The sequence below is a fragment of the Emydura macquarii genome, unplaced genomic scaffold (assembly GCF_026122565.2).
Source record: "Emydura macquarii macquarii isolate MOO-44397 ecotype Brisbane River unplaced genomic scaffold, CSIRO-AGI_Emac_v2 contig_450, whole genome shotgun sequence".
Lineage (NCBI taxonomy): Eukaryota > Metazoa > Chordata > Testudines > Chelidae > Emydura > Emydura macquarii.
Window position 1 is genome coordinate 2,088,130 of NW_027130587.1, and position 21,780 is coordinate 2,109,909.

Here is a 21,780-nt window from a genome sequence, read left to right on the forward strand (position 1 = left end):
GACCCTGTCTTCTCTGCCCCAAGGCCTCGAGCATTTTCGTGACCCCTTTGTGTACAGGGAGGCTCACTCTGGATATCGAACAGGGCATCAGTGGGCTCCTTCAGCTCCTCTGCCTCTAAGCCCAGGTTTGAGGCCACATGCTTGAGTAGTTCTTGATGAGCTCTAAAGTGATCCTGTGAGACCGGGTTTGATGGCCCCGCCACCACCTCGTCTGGCAAGGAAGAGGATGAGGCGAGTAAGGGGAGGGGGGAAAAGGTTAATTCTTCCTCCCTTGCTGGAGTAACCTCATCCGGGGCTGCTACTACTGGCACCTTGGCACTGTGGTCCGAACCCAGATCAGGGTCCGGTGCTGAACGCGACATTTTTGCAGATAGTCTCTCTGATGCCCCAGAGAGTGAGTGCTGCATGTGGGATCCTGGAACGGGAAGAAACCCCCATGGATTCCAAAATTGCCAGGGTATAGCTCCGGCAGCCAGTGTGGGATTCACATGTTCTCACCCTCCGAGTCCCAGGAGGAATCCTCCCTCGGTGACCATGGTGGTGCTGCTGCTGCCTCCACCCCCGCACTGTATTCAGAGGCATGGTGCCTGGGGAATGATGCAGTGTCCCTGGTGTAGTCGGTACCGTAGAGGGGTCTCGATGTTGAGATCTCCCTTCTCACGGTGTTGGCGGCACAGGCAGCGATAAAAGGTCTTTGGCCGCTACCACTCCCGGGAGATGGTGGCGGGTCCCGGGTCAGACTTGGAACTCAAAGGGAAGACAAGCGGCCCGGCACAGGTCTTGACTTGTCCCCTGCTCCCTTTTTAGTCATCAGGAAGCACCCTCTCCTGGCATGTAGTTCTTTACGCCTCTTCTTAGGCACCGGCAATGGGGAGCAGTGCTGGGAGGAGCCTGGTGCCACAAGGACAATTCGTACTGACGCTGATGTACTCGGTGCCAAGTCTGAACGGCCTGGCTCAGAGGCCCATCTAAGAGCCGTACCCATCAGCTGAGCACTTAGTCCGATGTCTCTTTTTGGTGCGTAGGCTGAATCTTTTACAGATTCTACACTTACCTTGTACGTGAGTCTCCTCCCGGCCCTTCCAACAGCTCTGATGGGGATCACTCAAGGGTATGGACTTCTTGCATAGCACGCATGGTTTGAAGGCCAGGGATGGGGACACACCCCATCCCTGGGGCGATCTACAACTAACAAACTAACTTACTTCTATACAACTATATACATTATTTAACAAGAAAAAACACTGGTTGCCAAGGCAAGAGGATGTTCCAAAACCGTCACGGGCAGTGAGGGGGGCAGGCCAGCAGCTCCCCTTATACCAGCGCATATGTGCACAACCCCAAAGGGCGCTAGAGCCAGCCCTACAGATACCACTGAGAGAAAAAATCTCCAGCACCAGTGCATGTGGCGCACACACATCATCCATGGAATGGACATGAGCAAGCACTCGAAGAAGAAATCAAGTTTCTAGCTCTCACAGTTGTAAGGTCAGCTACCCCCACATAAAACAAAATGTTAACCTCTCCAAGTCCGGCATACCAGAGCCCGCAGCCAGCAGAGTGAAACTGAAGAGACTAACTTGTCCACTACTGCCAAAGGATTCCGAATAGCAGAAGTGCTGCTAGAGACCGCTCTGAGTCCCAAAGGCAGGCTCTGTTCATGGAGGCCCCCTCCTATCTTCCCCAAAACTGAGGCACAGAACAGAGCAGAGTAAGAGACAGGCCCCTTCGCAGCAGCCAGAGAGGTGGGTTGGGGAGAAGTGTACCATAGACACCCCCCCACACACCTCCATCAGGAATGCTGCGTATGGAGGCCTCATTTTGAAAGACCAAACTCAAAGTAGGGGTCACTCCTAGGTCTGGTACTATTCAATATTTTCATTAATGACTTGGAGAGTGGACGGAGAGTGTGCTGCTAAAATTTGCAGATGACACCAAGCTGGCAGGGGTTGCAAGCACTTGGGAGGAAAGGATCAGAATTCAAAATGACCTTGACAAATTGAAGAATTGGTCTGAAATCAACAAGATGAAATTCAGTAAGACAAGTGTAAAGTACCGCACTTAGGAAGGAAAATTCAAATGCATAATTACAAACCGGGAAATACTGGCTAGGTGGTAGTTCTGCTGAAAAGGATCTGGGGGTTACAGTGGATCACAAACTGAACATGAGCCAACAACGTGATGCAGGGGCAAAAGAGGCTAATGTTCTGTGGCGTATTAACAGGAGTATTGCATGTAAGACACAGAAGGTAATTATCCCGCTCTACTCGGCATTAGCGAGGCCTCAGCTGGAGTAATGTGTCCAATTCTGGCCTCTGTGCTTTAGGAAGGATGTGAATAAATTGGAGAGAGTCCAGAGGAGAGCAAACAAAAAAGATTTAGAGCCTGACCTATGAGGAAAGGTTATAAAAAAAGTGGAAATGTTTAGTCTTGAGAAAACTGGACTGAGGGAGGGCCCTGATAAGCAGGCTTCAAGTATGTTAAGGACTGTTATAAAAAGGACAATGATCAATTGTTCTCCACATGTTCACTGAAGGTAGGACAAGAAATAAGGGGCTTAAACTGCAGAAAGGAAGATTTAGGTTCTATATTAGGAAAAGCTTTCTAACTCTAAGGGTAGTTAAGCTCTGGAACAGGCGTCCAAGAGAGATTGTGGAATCCCTGTCATTGGAGGTTTTTAAGAACAGGCTGGACAAAACAGCTGTCAGGGATGGTCTAGGTTCTCTTGATCCTACTTCAGCGCAAGGGGCTGAACTCAATGAGGTCTCCAGGTCCCTTCCAACACTACATTTCCATGATTCTATGTTTCAGGCACCTACTAGTGAGATGCCAATATTAAAGATGGCACCCCCAAGCACAGTGCAGGGACATCACCCTGGTTGGAGTCACAGAATCTCCTTACGACAGCCCCTTTTTTGGAGGAGGGGGGAGGGAGCAAGGATGATGCAGGAGGCTGGGCCTTTCACCAGGACACTATCTGAATTTCTCTAGTGTTTCAGCCCTGTCATTTGTATCACCCTCTGGCCAGTAGGCCCCAGGGACAAGACCTGAAGATCACCAAGTCACCTCCTTGCATAAATATTAATGTGAAGCAGCATCATAAAAACTTGTACTTTTTTTTTTTTTGGGGGGGCAACAAAGTTACCACATTCAAGAGAGCAAAACATCAAAACTTACACAGAGCAGCAACTTTACTGGAGCACGCGTTCACACCTAATGCTCTCATTCAGGTCCTCATCAGACACCATTTCCTCCATGTCTTCTTCCACCTGGCCCCCTACAGATGCTTTCTCCTGGAACTCACCCACGAGGCCTCTGCCTCATCCTCATTCCAACCACTCTTCAAGACCCTACTTCCCTTATCTAAAAAAAAAAGTTCCTAGTTCGGTCTCCTCCTTTCCCCAACTTCTCTCTGTCCATTTGTTTGGACATTGAGAGCTCTCCAGGGCAAGGATTGGCCCTCCCTGAAGATCTGTGATGTGCCTGGCCCATTATAGGCACTGCCATAAACATTAGCCACAGAACTGCTCTGCAAACCAGAAGGGAGGGCTGGGATTTTGATGACACAAGAGTTGCAAAACAAGGCTAATAAATCTTTTTTCCTTCCCCTCTCCTTATGGATGTTTTTCCCAGCACGAGTGGTGCCTAGTTAAGTTATGCCTGAAGTGTTCTTGTTATTTATAGCAGCACTCAGTTACTTCACAGAATTTCCTTCTTTACCTGGGAACCACCCGAAGGCAGGGTATTTTTGCACCTGTTGAAGGAATATGCACAAATGTGTGTGAACTTTGGTGGTGTCTTAGATGTGCAGCTCTGTACCACAAGTACACATAGCACTGGAATGAGACATTTTTAAAGCCTACACCTCAGCTACAGAAGGGGGTGGGGTAGGAGGGGAGCAGCAAGTCACTGTTTCCTCAAAGCCTGGAGCTATCCCAAGTCAGGAGTTTTGACTGTATTATGCTCAGACCTTCTCAAGTTTATTCGCAAGTCTTTTAGCTCATTGGGTCAGTTTAAATGGCAGCTGCTGCTGGTTGTAAGCCCAGTTATAGTCAGTTCTACCTGGCGACCCCGTTCGAGCTGCAGCCAAGTCTCGCCAATAGCAGGCCTAGCAATCTGGAAGCCATTCCTAAAATCTGGCCGTTTGACCTCAGAGTCACAGTTTCCTGCTATAATTTCAGCAGTGCTTGTTGTCATTGGAACACATCCCTCCCAGCTCGAAGTGCTGAGCCGGTTTCTCTCTGGTGTCCTACAATCAGAGCATATATTAGAGGCAAGCTTTCAACTTTGGCCCACCTTTGTACAAAGAGACTCATCCTTCTGGAATGAAACTATCCCCAGGGTCCCCTCTGAGCATGCAGACACGTTCCCTGCTCCACACAGCATATGAAATAGGATTTTAGTTCCTGGTTGCCTATATTAATGCAAGGCTCCATGGGGCAATGCATGGGTACAAAATTCCATCCTCAGCCTTGTGGAAAAGCAGGAATCTTTCCATGCTAACAGTCCATGCTTCCCAAAGCAACAGTAAGCTTTGGTAACCCAACATTCCCCCCATTCCCTCCCAAATACCCCTTTACCTACCTAAAGTTTACAGGTAAGGGACCCTCATCTGCACACACAGTAAGTCAAATATGTAGGTGACAGGGGGATTTGTGAAAATTCTGCTCATACAATAGTAGTGCCCTCAAGTGGGATCAGGCAAACAAATGGAGGCCACCTACTTTTAGGGGCTGAAGAGGCAGGCCCTGTCTTTCTTTGCAAGAAGTAGTTAACCCACTATCGAAAACAGGCACCCCACTTAATTCTTGCTCTTTAATCTACCAGCATCCGTCTCCTCCCTGTACACAGAAGTTCTCCGTGTCAATCAGAAAGGTTTTGAAATGTGTTACTGGGGAGAAAAATCCAAAAAAGGTAAAACTGTAGGCTTGCATGGTGAATTAAGCCAGAGATTAGTCCAGTTGCTCACTCGTGATAACAAAATTGACTGTCAGGTAAATTATTAAAGCCTTTTAGGTTACTATGTGCAGTTCATTAAAGTTGGCCATATGGGAGTAATTTTATTTGATTAGATTATGTTTTAAGTACCACTTGTGGTTTCATTTTCAAGCATCCATTGACTCCAAATGTTCACAGGCAGTGGATCTGAGATAAAATGATGAGACAGGCCCGATGACAGATTGGCTTATCTCAACTCAGGGTACAGTCTGAAGCTATACAAGGATGGCAGAAAGATTAAGGCAGGTCTTACCTCATTTCTGCATTAGTTCTAGATACCCAAAGGTTCCTTTTGATAGTTTTGAGATTATTACAGCTGCAAGAGCTGTGGTTTTATCTTTATTTGGACTATTTTGCCAATGTTTTTTTGTTTGCTGCCATGGCAGGCTGAAGGGGATTCATGGTAAAGAGAACTGATAACTTCATACCTAGAGGTTAAATGGAGGGTATTTTCCCTTTTTCCCTCCCCCTTTAATGAAAAACACTGGCAGCAGCATGTGCAATTGACTCTGTTGCAAAGTCTCAATGGATTACATTTAGTTTAAATCTGTCGGGGTAGAGGGTTTCAAAGGCAGTCTAGAATGGCAAAGTGGTGGCACTAATCCTAGGAACTTCACAGAACAAGAACCAGAGAATTTATGAGCTCTCACAACTTTCACAGTTTAAGCCTGGATCAATGACAAACAGCTCCAATGGCTGTGATGAAGAAAAACAGCCCTTGTTACCTACTGCACCAGTATTATTCAGTATATAGCTTACCAAAGACCTGGCACCTACCATTCAACAGTTGACCTGACTCAGTTTCCTTGGGGAAAATGCTCTCCACATTAGTTGACAAATTCCAAATAGAAATAGGGTGACCAGTTGTCCTGATATTATCAGGACCATCCCAATATTCGGGGCTTTATCTTATATATACACACTACTATGCCCTCCTCCCCCCTGAAATAAAGCATCCTGATTTTCCAACTTGCTACCTGGTCACCCTAACTAGAAATAAGGTATAAATGTAATCAAGCATTGGAACAATTTACGAAGGGTTGTAATGGCTTTGCCATCAATGACAATTTTTAAAATCAAGACGATGTTTTTCTAAGAGATCTGTTCTAGGCATTATGATGGGGACGTTCTCTAGCCTGTGCTATACAGGAGATCAGACTGGCCCCTTCTGGCCATGGAATCTACTCGTAATAATTTCCCCCTTGGGCGTTCTCAATTAAAAGTTTGCATCACTCTTCAGCCTCTACTGACCTTTTTACAGCACTGATTCAGAACTGCTCTTTCCCTGACACCTTAAGCATACACTCAATTTACAAACCAAACTGAAAACAGGGACCGTTTATTTTTCCAATCCAAAGTCAAGAAGGACTATTTTAAAAAGGAGCACATTAGCTTATTCCTAAGTAGAAAGGTAACCTTCTCCTACTGATGCTTCTGGAGAAGGCCCATTTGAGGAAGGAAAACAAAATTCTGGCTCACCATTCTGTTCTGTTACGCAGGAAATTAAGCATTAATAGCTCAATCGCAACAGCAAAAATTTACACCCAAATTCATACTCTTCCGCCAACATCTACACAGCATAAGGCTACTGTCACTGGTGGGAGCCAAATCAAGGCTTGCACCACCTGAAGAAAGAACAAGTTTCTTGGTGTACGTTATAGCTGTGGAAGACATTGCTATCAGTACCAGTGTGATGACACTGTCATGATTTTCCATCTGTGGCACTAACATGCAATTAATACACTATAGGAAGCATATGTGCAAGTGCAACAGGACTGGACCCGAAGTGCAACACAATGGGAGGATCATATTTGGACTGACTTCTTCAGCATTCTCACTATAGCTGCTAAAAGCTACTCTATTCTCTTACCGATTGTAGTTAGGACCCAGAACATGGACTATGAGGTATGTGGATTGCTGGAATGTTGGAGGGTCCCTGCCATTGTAACAGTTTATCCCTGCCTGGTCCCCAAATAAAAGACAGGTGCTTTATAAATCTGGTATTGTTGTTGTGTACATGGATCAGAGATAGTGAGATCTGCTCAGAAAGGACTATAAAGTCCATCAGATTCTTGATTTAGCCATCTACTTCTGTCAACGAGCATGCTGCCAAGGTCTAGCCTGCTCAGTTCTTTGGAATATACTTCAACAAAAAGGAGTGTTCCACAACATGATTTAAGATTTGAACTCTTTGGGGAAGAGAGTTCTAGGCCAAAGGGCCTGCTGTTGAGAAGACTGCCTCCTTTTCTCTCAAATTTATGAATGGACAAAAATCACAGCATCAAGTGAACACAGCTGCCACGATGGATCCAAAAACGGCAAGCCCAAAGGGGGCATGGACCTCTTGCTTTAAAGCACCGGTGTCAAACTTATTCTGCAGTGAGGGCAGAACTGCCATTTTGGTTACAGCCCAGCAGTAAAACATTCACAGGCAAGAGGCAAGTTTTGCAGTCTTACCAGAGTGCAGAATAAACCTCTTCCAGTAAAGACATTTTGTATTTACACACAATTTACACACATCTTTAAAAAAAATTGGCGAACTGATGAAAATCCTCTGTCCATTAACTGTCTCGCCTTTTATTTATTCCCCTCTAGGATCTGTTCTTCATCCCACCCTTCCAAATCATCATCTTGGGAATTTTCTCTTTTTCCCCCTCCCCTACTTTGGGCATTCACCCAAAGTGAATTCTCCCAGAACGACTTTCCTCCCAGCCATTTCATCCTTTGGAGTTCTCCTCCCACTCTCTCCCCCACCCCAGTGTTTCTTTGAGGACTCTCTCTCCACTATTTTCTCCGGCCCTCGCCCTTGCAATCTCCCTACTTCCCCCGCCCCCCTTTGGGCATTCTCTTGTGTCCTGTTCCCTGGAGGTGGAGGCAGCAGGGAGGAAAGGAGCTGCTTCCTTGATCCTGGGGATGCTCAGCAGCAGCTGGAAGCGAGGGTCAGCAGGGAGATGCAGCTTTTGCCATCAGTCCCAGTTGTGGGGAGTCAAAGCGCTGTGCAAAGAGTTGTATGTCTCCTGACTCCCCACTGCAGGCTGGCAGCTGCAGGCTGCGTTCCTCTGAAGTGCAAGCGCAGGCTCAAGAAGGGTTAACAGGGTGGATCTGGCCAGTGGGCTGTATGTTTAACAGCCCTGCTTCAAAGTGTGTAAGTGGATCCTGCATAAAATTTGGAGATAAGACAACATTGTTTGTCTCCTTCTATTGAGATGGGCCACCACATGATACAGCAGGGGCAGCTTCTCTATGAACTTCTTATTCTGTCTCAGGAAAAGCAAGTTACAGTAGGGCAGGCTGGAAGTGCTGAAGGCATGGACCATTCAGTTAACCTTAGGAGCAAATGGACTCTCGCTAGCAGCAAATGAAGGCAGCATTTCCTGTGACTATTGCTAGCTGGGTGTCCAGATCATCAATTAGCCTAGAACAGTGTTTCTCAAACAGTGTTCAAAGGGTTCCGCGAAAAAGCGGAACCGCGCCGTCAAAATTAACAGAAATTGCGCGCTGCGGAAAACAGCTTAGAGAGCGCGCCACGGAAAAGGGGAAGATTTCCTGGACTTGTTGGCGGAGGGTATGGCATGGCTGCACAAGGGTGCCGCGGCGAAATATAATTGAGAAACACTGGCCTAGAATAACCCCAATATTTGACATTGTCCTGATTACTGATGGCCTCATGCCTGTGATTAAGGCTTAGATGGTGGCACGTAATCAGTTCCCACAAGAAGCTTCCTTCTTCCAACTCACATCACTTCAGCTGTTCCCAGAGTTTATCAAGACTCCTGTTCCTTCCATGCACTAAGATCACTGCTGTCTGGGCTGCTGGTAGTGTAGTTTCGATCATCTCATAATTACCACCAACAGTTGTACGCAGACACTGAATAACCAAGCAGTGTAGGAAACAAACAACGAGAGGTCACAAGAAGGTGGCTGTCCACCGCACAGGTGGGAAGTTGACCCTTTGTCTTTTCAGAAATTTCCTGGCTGCAGGATGTTGGAACACAGAAGATCCTTGAAAAACGGGCATACATTAGCACGGCTGCCAGATGACCTTTGACTATGCTTAAAGCCAAACCAGACTTTAATAAAAGATAATAAATAGTCCAGGATAGCAGAGACAGATGCCAGAGCAATCTCTTCAGACCACACACTTTGCTACATAAGTTTGTCTCATGGATAGTTTGGAAGTAAAGCAATTGTTGTTGTTGTTAGGAAAGTCCCAAAGAACAGTCAGTCACAATCTGCTATGGTTCCATGGTCCAGAGAACCACCCTGTGTGTCCAGATGGAATATCTGACAGTTTCTATGAACGATGATGTGGAAGTGTTGGGAATTGAGCTACTGGTGCTTTTGCTGAGGCTTGGGGGGTGGGGGTGGGGGGGGGTGTTGTGTTTGGTGTGGTGTTCCCAGTACCAGCACTAACCTGCCCTCCGGGGAGCCCTCCACAATACTAAAGACCCACTTTTTTTATTTTCCAGGACACTCTGGGGAGTAAGTGTTAAAGTGCACAGAGAAATCCACTTGAGCAGTCCAGTAAAAAGCCACCTGTCAGAAAAATAGAACTTTTTCTTTTCTTTCCACTGTGCAGCAGAAGTGTTGACACCCACTACAACTAGATCCTTGAGTTCTCTCTCCACAGAAGCAGAGTACAGAATTCTTAAATACTCCTTTTTTTAACACAGCAAATCTCACTTAGGCCCAGTCCACCAAGTCATTCTTCTTGTCCAGAAGATCTACACCAACATGGAACACATGACAACAGATGCACTGACCGATGGAAATTGCTTTCCGACAGTGGCCATTAGAACAAGCAAACCGATGTAAAACAGCAGAAACTGAATCACTCTGGCCTCTGTCAGGCAGAAAGGCCCTAAAGGCCAGCCAGACAAATTATATTGGTTACACCTCAATACTCTTGGCCCAATTCTGCCTACTTTGAGTAACACTTGTGACATGTTACAGATGCATGAAATATCCAAAGGCTATAGTATCAAACTTTATAAATGTTCATGTACCTGCATGGTCGATGGATTGCATGCTAGCTCGATGGGGGAGTTACAGCATTTTCCTGCGGGAACTAAAAATCACTGCAGGGTAATTAACACAAATCCCTAGGCTGAGAATCAGCCTAGAGAAGCCTCACACCTTGAGGAAAGTTGCAGAGACTAGTCTGATCTGGTTAGAGAGACCCTGGTAAATGAGGAATCGAAAACTGTATGACGTGACCACCCTAGCATAAGTGGAGAGATCACTCTCACAATCCAAGAACTGACGTGATACTGTGGGCAAAGGGACAGACCCTGCAGAAAGGGCCTGAAGTATTTTGAGGGCCTGCAGGCTCTCCACATAGAAGACAGATGGCTCTGGTAAGCTAAGGTCACGTGGGAGTTCTTTATTGTTGTTAACTTCTTAGTAACGCTATTTTTCTAAATTAATACTACTCTGCTTTATGGGTGCTGGTTGGCCCCTGGCTAACCCTGTCATTGCCCTGCGAGAACAGGACTGCGGGTGCTGAACAGAAGGGAGGACTGCTCTGGCCACTACTTTCCAAAGGATTCCAACATCAGCATCTAAAGCACATGTAGACACCGGAGTGGGGAACAATAACTATAGCACTTGAAGTATTGGCAATACTTATCCGGGGGTTGCCCTGAGCTCATCCTTCACTATCACCAGCATTGTTTGTGCCATGAGCTGGCTTGAACCCTGCTTGGAAAGGGAGGGATCGAAGGGATCAGCAAAAAAAGTCACGTGTCACTGAAGCTGGTTCACTACCTCTTCTCATAATGAAGGTTCTGGCATTAAGCGCGTTAGAAGAAAGTCAGACTATAGCACCTCTCCAAGCAATTGGTAGACAACCCCCAGACAGACAGTGATGATCTGCCACCAATAGACAGATGTGCTCCCAAATAGCTCTGACCAGCTAGGAGGGGCACAGAGCCCAACTACGAGTGGGTGACGTGCAGAGGCCTGTATTCTAAGCTATCCGAGGTGACAAATGCAGCTTACCCGGTCATATAAAACGGTTTATGTAAGCAAGCCAACGCTAGAGACAAGTACTGGTTCAAATGGCATTGTTAATGTTAAAAGGACGAGCTTCAGGTCAAGTCACGGGTTGAGAACAATCGGAAAGTCTATGAATGGGAGGAGGAGTTTAGGTTGAAATCAAAACACTTTGATTGGTTAATTGCAATGAGAAGAGGCTGCCTCCCCATTTTGAGCCCGGTTTACCTGGAAGTCAGCAAAAAAGCTTGGGGGGGCATCAGGACAGGAAGGCAGAAGTGTTGCCACGTTCTGGCTGCTGCTGCCGCCTCTCCTGTCTCCTGGGATCCACCAGGGCACCAGTGGGATTCCACTGCCCGGCCCAAATCAAGCCAGAGACAGGAACCAAATGACACCCTCATCTGTTTGGCAAAATCCTGAACATCTAAAATGGGGACCTCAGGTTCTTGCTGTTATCCCCTCCTGGGATGAGGAAGGGAAAAGGCCATCTCTTTTTTTGCTTAACTGGCCAAGACAACTCCACCTTTTGCAACACTGCTGTGAGCCTGTGACCAGAAAGCAATACCTCCAACAGCCCAACGTTGGTAAAAGTCTGTCAGAACTCAGAGGGGCTAACAACAGCATATTCTGGGCCTGCTCCTCTCCAACAGCGAGGCTGCAAGTGAAAATAAGCGGAGACAGAAGACAGAGAACATATTTTTGTTACCCTTTCTCTCTCTGTTTTGTCTTAATAGAAACAGGACTGGACTTCAACAGTAACATCATCTAAAATAACTCCTCACCCCCACCAAAAAAAGAACAGATAAAATCATTTAACATCCCCCTAAAAAGACTTTATACAACCAAAGGAAATAAGGAAAACAGTTAAAATAAAAGCCTTAATTTTTAGGTTTTAAAGCATTTAGCTGTTTTCCTTTCTGTGTGTGCTTGGTAAGGGTTGAAAAGATTCAGGATAATTATAATGTGAACAACACCAGCACAGATACAAAACTCCAGACCACACATAACTGTTTAATATTGTAGAAGCACACCAGGGTTTTATCAACCTCTTTTCCCTTGCTGGGTCTGAGATGCCGCCTAGCCCCCACAACTGTGACATGGACTGGTCAGTCCCACACAGTCCCATACAGGCTCAGTTCTCAAAGCAGATGGTGGAATGCTGCTTTCTGCTCCGGTAGGTTTCCCTCATGACTCAAAGGTTATCACATTCTCAGTGTTCGGTCAGCAAAAGAGGAGAGTACCTGTGCTAATCAGTAGGCGGGATGGGTTTATTAGGCACATAACTCAGAGCAGTCCCCTGGGCTCTGGCAGATGCTATGATCACAGAGAAGGAGATCTCCAGCATTCACTACCAGCACAGGATTATACAAATTCTTTACATTTCGGTCTATGAAATCCAAAGAGGGTCTGTCTCTGTAATGGCAATTCAGCCTTAGCAAAATTCATCCTGGAAACATGGTGAACTGTGCAGCTAGTGAAACGGACCAGGGCCAGTATATTTGCCACCCCTTGAACCTGAGGGACGATAGCAGCTTTGGAAGCCTATGAAGTCCAGTAGTCTCTGTGGACAGGTCTATTTGTTTAGCTGTTAATAGACAGGACTGGGGGTGAGGCTGGCGAAGTTCCTAAATTGAGCCTGCAGGTGATTACCAGATTACAATAAGGAGGTGACTGCTACATCTCTACTGCACTGCGGACTAGATCCAACGTGTGACTGTCAGACACGACTAGTCTAGATGTAAGCCATGACTGCCCCCTGGGAAGACGAGATTATTGGCCAGCCTCTTCATCTGGTTTTTCCAAAGGCGGAGCCAGTTACTTGAGTGCCATGGACTCCACTGTCAAGTTTGATTTAAGATCCTTCAGTTCCAGATGGGAATTAGGAGTCAGGAGACATGTGTCTATCAAGTGGGATTCCATAACCCACTGATTTTGCAGCTAGATTGCCTACCTGATAACTCTCCTCTGACAAAACATCTTTCCACAAAGTATAGATGACATTTTACACGTGCAGAAGTTAGTGTTGGACATTATCGTACTGCCACCCTCCGCTACAAACACCTCTATGTTCGGTTCTTGCTCTGGAGTCTTCAGGCAGAGGAGAGAAATTATGTTCAACAGTTTTATGGTTGCCAGTGAAGACACAGACCAGGCAAGACATGAAGATCTGAAAAGAAACAGATCCATTTCAAGCTCACATGCTGCTCTTGACAGTTAGTTTGTTACCTTTAGTTCTGGTCCCATAGGAGAAGAGGTGAGAGGAGCAAACATTCGGCAACACATTTCCTTCTCTTTATCCAGGTAGTCCCTGTAACAGCTGCAAAATAGAGCACATTGTTACAGGATGGTTATTTCTACAGCTAACCAATACTAGGAACCCAGTGTTTTGAGGCTAAAAGCTAATGTAGCGTACACCAATACTGAGGGAAATACTGCTCTGAACAGGGCTGTGCCAGGGGATGGCTTATTCTGGGCAGGATCATGGGTATAAATGGCTCAACACAGATAGGCTTATCACCTTTCCTACTATACTAAAAACTGAATTTATGATCCTATACAGCACTCCCTAGCAGAAGAACATTGCAGAGTTAGAGGTTTCCGAGACCAAGGCTTTTTTGAGTCATAACCAACACCAAGTGAAATACACCACTACGCTCCAGACACAAAAATCTCACCACAAGAAACAAGCTTATTCTTTCCGTTTTGGAAATGTAGGTAAAACCAGGAGAATACATCTAGGGGGCACAGCAGGTTCACTAACATTTTATCTTTGGAGACCTAAGCAGAGTTCACGTGAAAGCAAAAGTCACTCTAGCTGCCAGATGACGCTTGTTCACATCACAAGTGCCACCACACAACTCAACAAAATGGGCAACCTACCACAGCTAATGCTCATTAGCACCAAATGCATCGGTCAGCATTTCTAATGGTTCTGTAACTGCCAAAGGATCCTGCTTTGGTGGGGTCTTGCCTCCATTATCCCCACTGAGAATGAGCTTGGGTTTTCCCATCATTCGACTGTCAAAATTCAAATTGAGGTTTTAGCGGTGGTTTTCCAGTACTATGCTAAATAGCGACATCTGGTTACTGAATGAGCTCTACGGATGAAAAGAGCTACGTAAGAGCTGGGTGTTATTACTAACCCATGATACACACTGATGTTTTGCAAAAAGGACTGAAATAGGCAAGTGAAAAGCCTTTTGAGAGCTACCCTTCAGCTGGCGTGGACTGTTTTGGATTCATACTCACATCACGGATCCTCACAGGTGCGCCAATTTGACAAAGCTAAATAGATTTAGCCAGTTATCACACAGTTCAGCCGGAAAACATTGTTTTCTTCTATTTTATGTTTTCTTTTTAGAATAATAAAGTGCAAAATAGAGCAGATAACATTAATGTTAATGTTGACACCAATCCACAGAAGCTGAAACTCCAAGCTGACATCATTTTAGCCAGTTCCTCCGTTTCATTATGCTCAAGTATCTGGATGGGTTTTTGGTTTTGTTTTTTTTGTTTTTTTAAACACACATTGAACCTGCTGCAACACAAAAACCAAAGGAGGAGAAGAGGACAAACCTCAAGTCAACCTGAACTCTAGAGCACCTTGTTATTTTTCTGGGGTTTAGAAATATTTTAAATCTAAACAATCTGGTTTTATTTTGCTCAGTTCACACCCAAGAAAAAGGATTAGCCCATAAAAGTCAAGAGAGTTACACACACCTTGTGTTGGTCAGAATGAGACTCCGTATCATCAAGACTTCTGACAAAAACTTAGATTGTCTAAACTGCACATGATTCTACGTAGCTTCACGTAAGATCTTAACTACTTCTTGGACATCTTAGTATAGTACAGATCAGGTCATAAGCTACATGAATGGTACCAAAATCTAGTCCTGGATCTAACAGGCTAACTATCTAATCATCCAGAATCATTTTATAATTACCACTTGTTTAGGTGTGTTTGTAATGCATGTAGCACCTTGGGATTTAAATACGTAACAGACCAATTTAGATGAACAGCATATTTCATAGTCCCTCATCAATACCTACTCCCATCTGTAAGGCAGGCTGCTACTTACAACGTTCAGATATCTACATACCCAAATTAACAGCACAAGACTGAGGTCTGAGTAATACAGCCTTTCACGTCCCCCGGTAACTCAACCTTTCACAAACAGAGAAAGGAACAAACAAGCCCGTGTCTCAGTAGGAGGCATCATTTTCCATCCCATTACTTCTATCTAAGAGCACAGAAACATGCTCATGGCCTCTCATAACACCAGGTCCACTTCACTTTCTCTGTTCTATATTTTCTCTTGTCTAATTAAAGGGCAGAGACAAGGAGTAGAGGACTGCAAGTGAGCCAGGCATTACCAGAGCTCAATGAGCAGTCTGCAGCATTGCAAGCACTTCAACCAAGGCAAGATGTTGTCATGCCAGAGAGCTGAAGAGTGGAATGTCCTGACAAACACAGGATAACAAAGAAGTATGCTTTCACCTCTGTCACTGCAGACCTGGTCTGGTCTGGAGTTGACCGGGACTGACCAGAAAGAAACTGGTTAGTTTGATCCAACAGCTGTTCTGTGACCTGAATAAAGTGAGTTGGTGACCTCATTGTAGCTCTGAGGCTCTCACTGCATACTTCCCAAAAGTGTTTGCAACATAACTGACACCAGCTAGCTCCTGTGTCGGTATTCTCCCAAAACAACAAGCACAGAACAAGGAAGGGACACTAGAGTTGTCTTATGAAAAGATGATTAAAGCACACTGGCAGGGAAGGCTGTGCTGCTATTGCTTGTGTTGTACTTGTTCTGTGGGCAAACAATGTTTCGGTCTCCAGAACTGTTGATTTATTATCCCCAAGACAGCATGAAATTCGCTTTCAAAATCTCCCTGCAAATTAGTCAGTGTTTGCACAGTGCTGTAAGTGGTAAGTATCATCATCAGGAACAGAAGAGTAGTGGAAGTCAACCAACACATCTTAAAGGAGCCAGAACTCTAGTGTACAATATTTGATTGATGTCAATATTTCAGCTGTCCTAGGCTAGCCTGTCATCTACAGGCGGCCCCACCTACTCGAGTGAAGTGTACAGTGGCTGTAGCAGATATCCTCCAGAGCAATTGTATGGAAACAGCCGATTTCTGAAATCTACTCATGTGTCACTCTCAAGCACTGTGTATGCAAAATAATCAAAACTAAATCCCCTCCCTCCCACCCCACCCCCCCCCCTTTTTTTTTTTTTTTTTTTTAAATAAAAAGACTTGCTATGTTTTCCACAGTTCAACCACTTGCTAATTTAATCCTTACAAAAGCTAGTCTGATGGCTATTTCTTTTAACAGGCTCTAGAGAGTATTTCTAAACAGTTATTTGCCTTGTGAAAGGTGTTGAAGTGTGTATTTTTTGTCCACCTAAGCATAATCTCCCCCACTTCTCACAACAGCTAAAAGGAGTTCTCTTACCTAGCCAGCTTTTTCAGCTCGTTGTTAATATCATGGTTAAAGGGCTGTTCTTTCTGAGCTCTGACTAGGAAATCCCGAGCTTTTTCATATTCTGTCAGCGAGAGACAAGCCTGTCATTGAACGAAGGATAAGAATTAGAGAACAAATATCTACTCACAGTAGCTCTTCAGGATTAGTTTATGGGAATACATGTTTAGGAATTATCTATTTCCAAAACTTGAAACAAGTGTCTGGATCCATGAAAAAAAAAAAAAAGAGCTATGCAATGCATTTGCAAAGGGCCAGATTTTCAGATATGCTGAATGCTCACAACTCCCACCAACTATTATGGTAGCTACTGGTGCACAGCATGTCTGAAAGCCTGGCCCAGTATTTCTAACAGATTTTCTGACTGGCTCTTTCAGTCTATTGCAGGTCTTCCCCACAGACTAGCAAGGCTGGGGTTTAGCTTGATGCAACCTCTTCACCCAACAGAGTAATCTGCTTTTGCTCACCTGGCCACACCTGAACAGTGCTTTGGCATTTCTCTTGTCAATCTCCAGTGCCTTTTCTCCATACGCCAGAGCTCGGACAGGACGTTCCAGCTTCAGGTAAGTAAATGATAGATTGAGGAACACCAGCAGTTTGGCGGCATCAATCTGGCACTGCTCATCCCCACTGGAAGGCCTGCGACACAGGATCAGGGAGGCCTGGGCAGATGGAATTTAAAAAAAACACAAAAGAAATAGTGCCTGGTGCATATCTTTGTGGAAAATTTAGGACTTTATCTGACCATCGATCTAGAGACACGTATCAACTTAATCCCCACTGCAATGGGGGGCAGGTAAAAAGCAAAATAGAATGACACTAGCAGGATACATGCAGAACACGACCAGTCTATTCAGTCATTTGTTTTTGTGGCATCACACACCTCGTCCCTCTTCTGCTCGTTGTTGACAGAGATTAGGCCAGGAACCCTGTTTCTGTTTTGGGTTTTCATGTGCCTACCTCACTGTGAATGCTACAGAGACTGTTCAGTGTTTTGTTTGGGGTTTTTTGTTATTTTAATATATACACTGCAGAAAGAAAAATCCCACAAATTTTAGACGTGCCAGTGGAAAAGGAAACCATCTGCAGAAATTTCACTGAAGTATGTACATCCCTGCACAGGAAAAAATGACAGCAGAGAAGGTATCCTCAAATAGGAAAAGAATTCCTATAAGACACAAAACACTCATGTCCTAGCTAAAGACTAGAGTCTTCCAGCAACAAGCGATGGGAAAGTACGAGTAAAATTTTGAAAAGCATCTAAGTGATTTAGAGGGATTAGACTTTCAAGAAGCCTTGGGGTCCCGAGTGTCTACATCACTTCTGAAATTTTACCTCAGCTCCCTCACTACACAAGGCCATGCTACAGGAATAGGCCCTCCCTCCTCTTCCTGTTGAAAGCTCTGCAGGGTGATTCCAGCTAGGTGATCGTTGCAACTGAAGCAAATATGTTCAAAGCCTGCAAAGCCATTTCTAGAACTCGAGATGTATTCCAAGACACCAACACGTCTGTACATTTTCTTGCCTTGACTAACTGGGACCAACAAGGGATAAATGTGGGGGGAAGGAGTTCACATACGAGCATCGGCCTGTTTCCTTTCATTGTTACTCAACACACACCTTTGCTAAGCATACAAAGGCAGCTGCTTAACACCATTCTTAAGTTATCAACTTCTAACAGAATTTAAAACTTTAGCGTAATTGCATCTCCCAGGTGTATTATCCGAGAGGATAATTGCGCTCTCAACCATTTTTCACTTCGTGCTTAGTCATCACTTATGATCTTCTACAGACTGCATAACCCTGTTATCCTGATTGCAATACCCGCTTATATCTCTCTTGGGCATCCATGAAGCGCTGCTGGCGGAAGAGGTGATTGCCAAACTCCCTCTCTGTGTTTGCCACTTTCAACATCTTCTGTAGCGGGAACATATCCTGCTGCTCCTGTGTACAGAAGCCAAACATTTAGTAGACATAAAATGGGAATGCTTGTAAGCATCTCTGGCACCCCCAAGTGGTCAGACAAGGGAGGAACATTCCAAAGTTTAACATGTACGAACTGGGTGTAAGAAGATCTTCACAAAGAACACAGGAGAACTGTAGCGACAGTGGGCCTGTCTTTAGTGGTGAAAGCCGACCCACCAAAGAGCGACACTCAGGAAGGTGAGTTCAGGAGCAAAGACCAAAGATCCTCCCTGACCTAACAAACATGAACGAGAATTTCCCATGTACACCCTCGTGCTGTTCTACATAAACTCAGTTTAACTAGAGGCGGCAAGACTCCAAAGTTTCTTTCAGGGCTAGAAACAACAAAACGCCATGCTGACTAGCTTCTACCTAGATTACGCGCTGAACTGTGATAAGAATAAGCAAACACGTTTCGTCTGCAAAGCAGTTTTAAGAACTACAACTTCAGTTTGCTTTAACGCTTCTCCCAAGAGTCTATTTTCTTTAATTTACACTTTGCAATGTTCTTGATGCAGGATGGGAAGGAGGGAAGTTTCAACTGTGACGGAAATCTGGAAGATTTTAGGGCCAAACCTTCAACTGGTTGTGAGAGGACGTATCCCCACTGACAACACCGTGCTGGACACAGCATTTTTAGAGTCACATTAAGCATCTCCACAGGCTTTATTTTCTTTGCAAGCTTACAGAGCCTGGAACACGGGGCACAGAGCCCGGAACACGGGGCACAGAACCTGACAGTGTGGTGTTCCCTTTGTGAGAAAAGTGGTGCACAAGTAGCTCCAAGCCACATGTGATGGCATAATTTTATATATGCATAACAACTGTGCCGTCATTTAGAAGTATGTGGTAAAGGCATGAAGAAGGGCATCAAGTCCCTTCACACAAACACACTACAGGTGCCATTAGCGGGAAGCTGTTCTGAAGAGTATCTGACATCATCCTATTACTGCAGCAATGAACACACAATAGGAGAGACCGCAAATAACAAACTTAAAATTCAGTGCTTATAGCTCAAAGCTACTTGTGTAACTCACAGCAGTTAAAGCAAAGAACCTGTCAGATTCAGCAGAGTCTAGGAAGTCCAGCAGCTCTATCTCAAACAAGACTGTGGCATTAGGGGGGATCAAAGGAGGACAGCCCATCGCCCCATAAGCATAGCTTGGCGTGAAGAGAAATCTTGCCAACTCTCCCTTCTTCATGGTCAGCAGGCCAACCTCCATGCCCAGTAGCGTAATCTCTGGCAAAACAAGAAGTGGAACTTTTAATGTGGGCCTCAAAATCCCCAACTTGAAGGACCGATGCGTCTTAAAAGCTGGTTTGCAAGCCTTAGCTTTTCCAAATGTCAGGGTTTGCGACTGCCAATTCTTACCCAGCAATGGCAATGTTTAGACTCATCCAGCAGCACAGCCTGCACCCCAGCTCACAACAATGATTCACCAGTACTCAGTCTCTGCCTCCAGCTTCAGAATGTAAACAGCATTTAAGATATAGCACAGGCTGCAAAACTGATGTGTTAAGCACCATCAAACCAATTATCCACTTTGAGCCACAAAGTGCAGCCAAATTCTACAACTCACAGGTAGCTTCTATGGCCCCCACTGGACCCATTTCCAGGAGGGGAAAACAGCTCTCAGTCAACCCTTCGCCCACACCTGGGAGCAGCAGGCAGAGGCAGGTTGTAATTCCACAAACAGTACTGCCAACCATCAGGACATATGACATTATGAAAGCACAAAACCTACCCCAGGCTTTAATGGACTAACACAGCCTGAGCTAGAGGGCAGTAGAAGGGGCAGTACCTTCACTACTAGGTTCTTCAGACTGGACTTACCTTCTCCAAGTTTCATCAGCCTAGGAATCCTCCTGTGGCAGTTTGTGTCAAAGGACTTATCCATGTATTCCAGGTACCCAGAATATTTCACTGCAAGAATGCCGATGCAAAGGGAGAAGCGATGTTAGAGAACTTAACTTACAAAACACTCAAGATAATCAGTGATACAACTGCTAACCCCCTCACACCCTCACCGTATTGTAGTTCTTTTGTTCTGCTTTTCCATGGGCTGCCAAACAGCAGTGAGAGCACAGACTACTCCGGGATAGATGCTGCCATCAAACAAGTAGTAAGATGTTTGTTTCACTCAACACTGCCTACAAATTTTTACAATACAATACAGCTCTGTCTGCCAGTTTGTCATTTTCTATCTAGCAAAGAAACAGGCTGATTTTTAAGTGTGTGTATGAATTTACTACTGAGAAAAGATGGGCAGATGGACAGTCCAAGAAACATTTATCTATCTGCAAAATAGATGTACGTACAGTAGCCGGGAACTAGCTCCCCAATGTGCTTGAATGCAGACACGGAGGAACCAATTCTCAGGGGTGAGCCCCTTACTCAGAGCTTTACTGAGATGGTCTACTGGGAATTTTGTAATATGTATGAGAATAGGAGATTGCCAACAAAGACCATCACCACAATTGGCATAGGACTAAAGCCAACCTCATGTCTGGTCTCCCATGTTTGAGAGGAACTCAAACTGGAACAGGTGCAGAGAAGGCCTAGTAGGATGATCAGAGGAATGAAAAACTGATTTAGTGAGGGTTGGTCCTACTTCGACCAGGGGATTGGACAAGATGACCTCCTGAGGTCCCTTCCATGATTCTATGGAAAAACCTATCTTATGAGGTACATCTGAGGGATAAATACACACATACATATATATACATACATACAAATACATCATACATAAATACATCAGAGGGATAAATACTAGGAAGGGAGAGTTATTTAAGTTGAGTGCCAATGCTGACAGAAGAACAAATGGCTATAAACTGGCCATCAAGTTTAGGCTTGACGTTAGATGAAGGTTTCTAACCACCAGAGGAGTGAAGTTCTGGAGCAGCCTTCCAAGGGGAGCAGTGGGAGCAATAAACCTAGCTGGCTTCAAGACGGAGGTTGGTAGATGTGTGGAGGACATGGTATGATGAGTGGCTACAATGGCACATGGCCTATCTGTGACTGCTAGTAGCAAATATCCCCAACAGCCGGAGATGGGACACTAGATGGGGAGGGCTTTGCGTTACTAGATAATTCTTTCCCAGGTGTCTGGCTGGTGGGTATTGCCCACCCACATGCTCAGGGTCTAATTGATGGCCAGATTTGGGGGCAGGGAAAGAATTTTCTTCCAGTCAGACTGGCAGAGACCTTGGCAGTTTTTCCACCTTCCTCTGCAGCCTGTATCACTTGCACGTTTAAACTAGAGTAAATGGTGGATTCTCTGTAACCTGAAGTCTTTAAATCATGATTTGAGGCCTTCACTAACTCAGCCAGAGTT

General features: G+C 45.2%; 1 protein-coding gene across 4 annotated transcripts in view; it reads right to left on the reverse strand.

Annotated features, from left to right (window-relative positions):
* The window catches only part of FKBP6 (FKBP prolyl isomerase family member 6 (inactive)), a 30,389-nt gene that overhangs the window by 5,760 nt on the left and 2,849 nt on the right, over positions 1–21,780 (reverse strand). Inside the window, exons 3-10 of one of the 4 annotated variants that reach the window (XM_067537755.1) lie at positions 20,280–20,369; positions 19,483–19,685; positions 18,305–18,424; positions 16,948–17,142; positions 16,454–16,563; positions 13,219–13,309; positions 11,558–11,647; positions 3,830–4,249 (exon numbers count right to left, since the gene is read on the reverse strand). In XM_067537755.1, coding sequence (XP_067393856.1) covers positions 11,588–11,647; positions 13,219–13,309; positions 16,454–16,563; positions 16,948–17,142; positions 18,305–18,424; positions 19,483–19,685; positions 20,280–20,369 — 869 coding nt within the window. In that variant the 3' untranslated portion in view covers positions 3,830–4,249; positions 11,558–11,587. Of the gene's footprint in view, positions 1–3,829; positions 4,250–11,557; positions 11,648–13,218; positions 13,310–16,453; positions 16,564–16,947; positions 17,143–18,304; positions 18,425–19,482; positions 19,686–20,279; positions 20,370–21,780 lie in introns of those variants that run through there. The other 3 variants (XM_067537754.1, XM_067537753.1, XM_067537757.1) reach the window with 3 other exon arrangements.